Source organism: Theropithecus gelada, chromosome 8 (genome assembly GCF_003255815.1).
Source record: "Theropithecus gelada isolate Dixy chromosome 8, Tgel_1.0, whole genome shotgun sequence".
NCBI lineage: Eukaryota > Metazoa > Chordata > Mammalia > Primates > Cercopithecidae > Theropithecus > Theropithecus gelada.
The window spans coordinates 36842778-36851155 of NC_037676.1; the positions used below are offsets into that span (position 1 = coordinate 36842778).

General features: G+C 52.2%; 1 protein-coding gene across 1 annotated transcript; it reads right to left on the reverse strand.

The window, feature by feature from the left end:
- Positions 1-562: 562 nt before the first annotated feature.
- Positions 563-3425, reverse strand: ADRB3 (adrenoceptor beta 3). The gene is given in 3 exon segments (XM_025394673.1): positions 563-701; positions 1743-1815; positions 1818-3425. Coding segments are annotated over 3 exon segments (1224 nt in total). The 5' UTR covers positions 2947-3425; the 3' UTR covers positions 563-679.
- Between the last annotated feature and the right edge of the window lie 4953 nt (positions 3426-8378).

Here is an 8378-nt window from a genome sequence, read left to right on the forward strand (position 1 = left end):
ACAAACGGAGAGAAAGGGGGCCAAGGATGAACTGCATTCAGTGATATTTATTAATCTGATTGCAAAAGGAAAAGAAGCGATCTGTTCTAATGGTTCACCTTCTTATGAACCCTGGAGCTCCCAAAACCCTGACGAAGTCCTTCTGACACTGCTGTGAGGTAGATCAGAGCCACTCCATGGCTAAAGTGAGAGAGGCCAGTGCTTCAGAGCCGTAATAAGGGAATCAGAGACAAAACTCCAAATCTTGGTCTTTTCTACCCTGCTGCTCTCAGCCTGGGCCACAGAGCCTGGAGAATGCTAAGGTCTCATCAGGGTTTGGGTGGCAGAAGGAATGGAACCGGGGGTGCTCTTTTTGCCCTAAGCACTCACTGACTGCACAAGCAAGCCACGTGATGGGTGCCCCTACCAAAGCCAGCCGGCTGCTCCAGGGCAGCTGGGCACTACCACTGAGGGAGGAGTGAAGTTCAAGGCTGGGATTTAGAAAACATCTCTCAGACAGAATGAGAGGATGGTGAAAATCCACTTAGTAAGGACCCCTCCTTGGGTCGCATAGCCCAGTCCTCAGGTTCTGGAGGGTAGAGTGTCACAGCCCGGGAATCCCACGGGACTCATTCTGAACAGAGGCCAGAGGCTTTCCACAGGTTCTGATCAACGGAGTGTTGCTTCTTGTCCTTCAGGCCTAAGAAACTCCCCAAGAAGCCCTGGAAAAAAAAAAAAAAAAAGGGAGATAATAGACCCTGGGGTGAAGGGAGGAACAGGTGCACTGAGGGGAATGCCAGAGATCAGGGACCCTGGAACACATATTGAATTACACAAAAACGCCAGGGCACCACCCAGCCACACAGGACCTGCCCCACCCCTACTCCAGCCCAGCCCAGGGAGCAGGAGGGCACACATCTGCACTCACAGGCTCCTCACTCACAGCTGTGCTTCATACCGGAAGTGGATTCTCACCTCCACAGCCAGCAAACCTTTGAGAAAACCCAGAACTGAAGCCGAGGGCTTGGGGGAAGGGGGTGGCACTAGCCCTGCCTTCAAGTCCAAGCCAGGTCTAGTGATGGCAAGAAATCGGGGAAGTGGGGCAAAGAACTAAGCTGGAAAACCAAAACTAGAGCCCACCGGGCACCCTGGCTCAGGCCTGTAATCCTAAAGCTTTGGAAGGCTGAGACAGAAGGATCACTTGAGGCCAGAAGTTCAAGACAAGCCTGGGCAACATAGCAAGACTCCCTCTCTACAAGAAATTTTAAAATAGCTGGGAATAGTTGGGCTCGCCTGTAGTCCCAGCTACTCAGTAGGCTGAGATGGCAGGATCGCTTGAGCCCAGGAGCCCAGTGAGCTGAGATCGCGCCACTGCATTCCAGCGTGGGCGACAGAAACTCGAGACCCTGTCTCTATTTAAAAACAAACAAACAAACAAACAAACAAAAAATCCCTAGAGCCGACCAGGCAGGGCGAGAGTCCTCAGGACGCCGCGGCGCTTTCCGGTGGCGCACCTCGGGTCCTTGGGTGAGGAACGACCGCCTGCTCGCCCTCTTTTGCTTCTACCCTAGTGACGGGATCCGGAAAGTAAAGGACCACGGGTCCCATTTTGGTTCGCTACTCCTCGTTCCCTCTTCTCTCCAAGCAAAGCCATCCCAGCTCCCACCTTCTCCTAGTAAACTCCACACTCAAAAAGTTGACCCACGGAGACATCGCATGCTTCCCGACCCTGAGCCGCCGGTCCCTCTGCTCCGGTTACCTACCCGTCGAGCCGCTGGCAAAGCCTGGGCTGCGCGGGGCTGGTCCAGGCCTCAAGGGAGCCCGAGGGGACGAGGCCGGGCGGTCGGCGGCGCAGGGCTCCCAAGGCAGGCGACCGCCGCAGTGGCACAGAAGACGGCGGAAGGCGCTGCGAAAGTCCGGGCTACGGCAGTAGATGAGCGGGTTGAAGGCAGAATTGGCATAACCTAGCCAGTTCAGGGCAAGGAAAGCCGGGTCCGGGACGAGAGAGGGGCCCCCGAGGACGCGCAGCACGTTGGCCAGAAAGAAGGGCAACCAGCACAGAGTGAAGGTGCCCATGATGAGACCCAAGGTGCACAGGGCCCGATGTTCCCGGAGAGGCAGGAGGCGCGCGGGCCGCCGGCAGCAGGCGGGCACTCCTTCAGGCGGAGCGCATGTCCCAGCCGGGGCCGGGGCCAGAGAGCGCGACAGCGCGGGCGAGGACTCCTCCGGCGGAAAGCGGCCGAGCTCCCAGCGCAGCAAGCGCAGCTGGCGCGTAGCCACCACGAAAACCCGCGCATAGACGAAGAGCATCACGAAAAGAGGAAGGTAGAAGGAGACGGAGGAGGACAGCAGCACATAGGGCATGTTGGAGGCGAAGGCACAGCAGCGCGGGTTGGAGTGGCAGCGCTGCGCCTCGGCGTCGGCCCCTACGCGCCACCACTGGCTCATGATGGGCGCAAACGACACTGCGGCCGACACGACCCACACCAGGACCACGGCTGCCCTGGCGCGGCGCTTGGTGACCAGTGCGCCGTAACGCAGCGGGTTGGTCACAGCCAGGTAGCGGTCCACGGCCAGGGCGCACAGGGTTTCGATGCTGGCGGTCACACACAGCACGTCCACCGAGGTCCACAGCTCGCAGCCAGTGGCACCCAACGGCCAGTGGCCAGTCAGCACCAACGTGGCCGCCGGCGGCACCACCAGGAGTCCCATCACCAGGTCGGCTGCGGCCAGTGAAGTCACGAACACGTTGGTCATGGTCTGGAGCCTCGGCGTCCGGGTGATGGCCACGATGACCAGCAGATTGCCTCCCACGGTGGCCAGCACCGCCAGCGCCAGCAGCGCCCCGGCCAGGGCCGCCGCCCACGGCACCCCTGGGAGGCCACTGGTGTTGGCGGTATTGGGCGCCAGGGTGGGGACGTCCGGCCACGGGACTAGAGAGCTGTTCCCATGAGGCCACGGAGCCATCCCCGGGTCGCGCGTGGGGCGGGAGGGAAAGAAGGAAGGAGGGGGTCTCCCAAATCACCTGGCTCAGGGAAGGGGGCAGCGAGGCGTGAGAGCGACTTTCCCAGCCTGGGCCATCTTCCCTAGCTGTCCCAGCCAGAGCTCTCAGCCTCCCCCCACCCCTACTCCCTCGGTGCCACCGCTCTTGGGGGAGGAGTGGCGGCGCTTAAAGGGGCAGAGGCCGGTAGTCTGGAGGGGCCTCTGAGCGGAATTGGAGAGTGGGGAGGATGGGCGATGGGATGCTCCACGTTTCCTTTAGCTAAATCTGGAGGAAGGGACACCCTGGCTCCTGTGCCACGATCTGTCCACCCCTGCCGTGGCCAGGCTCCTGGACTCAGCACAGCACTCCCTGGGCACTGGCTTCCTGGAGCCCTGCACCTTCTTTCCCAGAAAGTCCCACAGCAACACAGGGGAAGGAGAGAGGAGAGCGCTCCCATCCCCACCCTTTACAAAGGCAAAGGTAACGCGCTGGAGTCAAGCAAAGGATTCACAGGAGCCCCTTATCCACTTGGGTGCCCTCCCCTAAGGTATTTTAAATTAAGTAATAGGGCTCAGCCAGATCTCCTGTCCCAAGACCTCAGCTTGGTGTGATCTGTCCCCTTTCCCTTCTATTTGAATTACCTTCTCTTTCCTTCCAGCTTTGTTTTTGTTTTCTTTTTAAACATTTTCAGGTACTGAGGAAATTTACCATATTTCAGGTCTCTCTCTCTCTGTCTGTCTCTGGAGGGTAGGTCTCTCTCTCTCTCTCTCTCTCTCTCTCTCTCTCTGGAGGGTAGACCTCTCTCTTTCTTTCCCAGGCTGGCTTTGAACTCCTGGGCTCAAGCCACCCTCCTGTCCCAGCCTCCTGAGTAGCTGGAATTGCAGGCAGCAACCACTAGCAGGCTCAGGAGTCTTTTTCATTGCTAGCTCTGGATTTGCATTTGGATTTGGCACTATGTAGTCTGGGATGCTGAAGAATTTCAATTTCTCCATTTTCTCCACTCCGCACTGCCCCGTCCATGCACCTTTCCACCTAGAGATTTTCTAGATAGCCCCTTCTCTTAAAATCCTTCTGTTATAAAGACATATTAAAAATGGATGAATCAACAGGTGGGCATGGTGGTTCACACCTGTAATCCCAGCACTTTGGGAGGCCAAGACGGGCAGATCACCTGAGGTCAGGAGTTTGAGACCAGCCTGACTAACATGGAGAAACCTTGTCTCTACTAAAAAATAATTTTAAAAAATTAGCCGGGCATGGTGGTGCATTCCTGTAATCCCAGCTACTTGAGAGGCTGAGGGAGGAGAATCGTTTGAACCTGGGAGGGAGAAGTTGCAGTAAGCTGAGATCACACCATGGCACTCCAGCCTGGGCAACAAGAGCGAAGCTCCGTCTTGGGGAAAAAAAAAAAAAAAAAGGATGAATCAAGAGACTGAAAGGAGAGGATTGCTTGAACCAGGAGTTCAAGGTTACAGTGAGCCATGATCATGCTACTGCACTCCAGCTTGGAACGGCAAGAAGGAAGACCCTATTTTTTAAAAAAAATGGGTAAATGGGTGACTGGGTATGAGGCATGTCCACCATCCCCCCCAGCTATACACAACTCTTCCATTGCCATCTCCGCAATGGTAAGTGTTCGCTCCACTTCCTTTAGGATTTTTTTTTTTTAAGATGAAATTTTGCTCTTGTTGCCCAGGCTGGAGTACAATGGCGCAATCTCAGCTCATTGCAACCTCCACTTCCCAGGTTCAAGCAATTCTTCTGCCTTAGCCTCCCAAGCCTCCCAGCCTCCCGAGTAGCTGGGATGAGCATGTGCCACCACGCCCAGCTCATTTTTGTATTTTTAGTAGAGACGGGGTTTCACCATATTGGCCAGGCTGGTCTCAAACTTCTGACTTCAGGTGATCCACCCGCCTTGGCCTCCCAAAGTGCTGGGATTACAGGCGTGAGCCACCATGTCCGGCCTTCCTTAAAGATTTCATTCATTAACTTTTAAAAACTAGAAGGCGTTGAGGAATTCATGCATTCATCTTTGAGTGTGTGAGGTGGCAGGCCTGGTGTTTCAAAGCCTCTGAAGTCTCTTAGGTGGTTCCACCAAAGGCTTCCCTCATCTGAAGAAATCAGAGGCCTCTTTCCCTCTGCCTTCCCTCACGCAAGGCTTCCTTTTTCCAGCCCAAGCTCCCAATCTCTACACCAGTTCCTCTCAGATTGCGTGTGGGGAGGGGGCGCTGAAAAATAAAGCCCCTGGGTTCAAGTGGAGGGGCAGGAAGATGCCACACCTTATTAGGGCCTATCAGGACCTGATTCTTGAGCTGTCACGCTTCCTCCTCTGAAACAATGGGACATAGGGGGAAAAATTATCATGGAAAATGCCTCCAGGGCTATGCCCTGGCAGGTCTCTGAACAGCTCTATATTTCGAAAGAACACTTTATAGTCACTGGTATGAACAATCCCTCTGGGAGGCTGAGCCAGGGGCTGGGAGTTAGGAAGATTGCAAGGGAATTCAGAACCTAAAATTATCCCCAAGAAAAAGAACCAGTCTTGTGTCCCAGGGACCCAGCTGCTCACCCATGAACAGGGTTTGTCTTGGGCTCCCAAGCAAGTGATTTCCATGCCCATGAAGAACCCCAAGCAGGCCTTTGGATCCATGGAAATCCATGGGGGTGAAGGTGAAGAGGCAGCTTCTGGCCCCTTCCATCTCTTACTGCCCCCACTCAAGTCATGACAGAATGGTGCAGGTCCCACTGGGCCTGGAGTCTTGGCTGTGGCTTCCTGTTGACCATCAAGGCGGTCACTCCCAAGTAGGGTTTTGCAACACTCCAGAGTGGTGTTGCCAGTTATCTCAAAGGGGTATCATAAGATTCCCAAAGAGTAATCTCTAAAATCAATGCATGTCATTCAGCAATTTTTTTCCAGGACATCAGCATTGGAGGGGGAAGAGAAAGGGGTGCCAGGAAGTGAAGCAACCTCAAAGGACGTCAATGCCTTAGGGGTGACTTTGCAATTTGGAAGAATTGTGTAAAAATGTTTAACATTTTCAAAAAAGAAGGATTTCTCAAACCACCTGAGTGTGCCTGAGTTTAGGGAATAATTAGGCCAATAATCAAATGACACTGTAAGAAGAGAAATTTCTGACTCCAGCTAGGGAAGGTTTTATGAGCAAACACAGCAACGTTGAGACACCTGACTTCTTCCTCCTCCGCCAACCCATCCCTGCTCTCATTCCTCAGTCTGGTTTTCCCCTGCCCAAGCAGATGGCAGGGGGAAGGGCTCCCTTTTTTGCCACTTTAGTCTATAGACTGTTGGCTCTTTTGTGTGATTTTGTGGTTTTTTTAACCTAATTTTTTTGAATAGATTATATGTGCACATTATTTAACCATCAAAATACACCAAATGCATATAATAGAGACTTGCTTTCATCTCAGTTTTCATCTCCCTAGCAGGTAACTACCATTAGTCTCTGATTTATCCCTCAGCTAATATTTTATATAGATACAAGTCAATACAAATATATATATTCTTTTATCCTTTCTTTTCTATACGAATAGCAGTCTGATATACCCACTGTTCTGCACCTTGCTTATTTCAACTTGACTATGTATCTGTGATCCTTCCAGATCGATATACAAAAGTGTCTAATTTTCTTTTTCTTTCTTTTTTTATTTTATTTTATTTTATTGAGACAGAGTCTTGCTTCGTCACCCAGGCTGGATGCAATGGCACGATCTCGGCTCACTGCAACCTCCACTTCCCAGGTTCAAGCGATTCTTCTCCCTCAGCCTCCCAAGCAGCTGGGACTACCGGTGCGTGCCACCATACCTGGCTAACTTTCGTAGTTTTAGTAGAGGCGGGGTTTTGCAACATTGGCCAGGCTGGTCTCAAACTCCTGACTCAGGTGATCCACCCGCCTGGGCCTCCCAAAGTGCTAGGATTACAGGTATGAGCCACCGCGCCCAGGCAAAAGCGTCTCATTTTCAGTATCCCATTGTATGGTTATATGATTGTCTATGAAACCAGTCAGCTGCTGATAGACATCGAGCTTAGTTCTTATCTTTACTAACAGATGGTGTTTCAGCGAATAACTTAAAGACACATGTCATTTCATCTGTATGTGAGTATATTCTACAAATAGGTTTTGCTATGTTACAAGGTCTATGCATTTGCAAATTTGAAAGACACTGCCAAATGGTCCTCCCCTGGGGATGTGCCCAATTATACTCTCACCATCATTTTTGATGGTCAGCAGAGGGGTGGAGACAAGTGGCCTACTGCTCAGAGAAGTCGTCCTAATGACTGACCTGAGGGGAATTAGTACTGCCTGGACTGGAGAGGTCATCCAACTCGGGATAGAAGCACACATTGCCCAGAGAGAGCACTGTGCTGGCCTTCAGTCCCCAGATGACCTTTGTTCTGTGCCCTTGGAAGCAGGCAGCGTCTGTGGAGCTCTGAAGGCACTGATTTCAGGCCCCCAGGCTGCTGTTTACGTGTTGGTGCTCGGGGGTTATGTGCCAGGGAGAATAGTGCTCTGTGATTTAGAATATGTGTCTGGCAGAGCCAGAAGTGGCAGCAGCCGCCTGATGGGCAGAAGTTCTAACAGCAGAGAAGAGTACTGTCTCCGGTGAACATCATGATTGGGTGCATGTATGCGTGTGTCTGTGTGTGTTCATGTGACGTGGAATAAAGAAGCCAAAAAGAGTTCAGGTGATCATAGCCTTGTACCCTGTCTAAGACTGTATGCGTAACAGGTGATTCTAGTCTAACATTCATAATCCACCCCTCTTGCTTTAAAGTTCTTGGAATGTGCAAAAACTAGATGGAAGTTTTTGCTACCTCTTCACCCTGTCTCTCCTCTCCATTGCCCACAGCAACCATCCATTCATTTTTGTGAAATCATGTGTGTATATGTGGCCTCTGAGCAGCTCATTTGGTGTTTGCTGTTTCTCCTTTCATCACAAATAGTCTAGGGGCATAGGGTGGAGGTGGCAGAGCATAAGCACTAAAAGTGATCTTAATGATCAAATCCAGCACCAACATTTTACAGAATTGAAAACCTGAGGCCCAGGCTGGGTGCAGTGGCTCACGCCTGTAATCCCAGCACTTTGGGAGGCTGAGGCAGGAAGATTACTTGAACTCAGGAGTTCAAGACCAGCTTGGCCAACATGGTGAAACTCTGTCTCTAGAAAACTGTAAATATTAGCCAGGTGTGGTGGTGGGCACCTATAATCCCAGCTACTCAGGAGGTGGGGGTTTGAGAATTGCTTAAATCAGGGAGGCAGAGGATGCAGTGAGCAGAGATCAGGCCACTGCACTCCAGTCTAGGTGGCAGAGCGAGACTCTGACTCAAAAAAAAAAAAAAAAGAAAAGAAAACCTGAGGTCCAGAGAGGAAATGGAGGCTTGTGCATTATAATACAGTA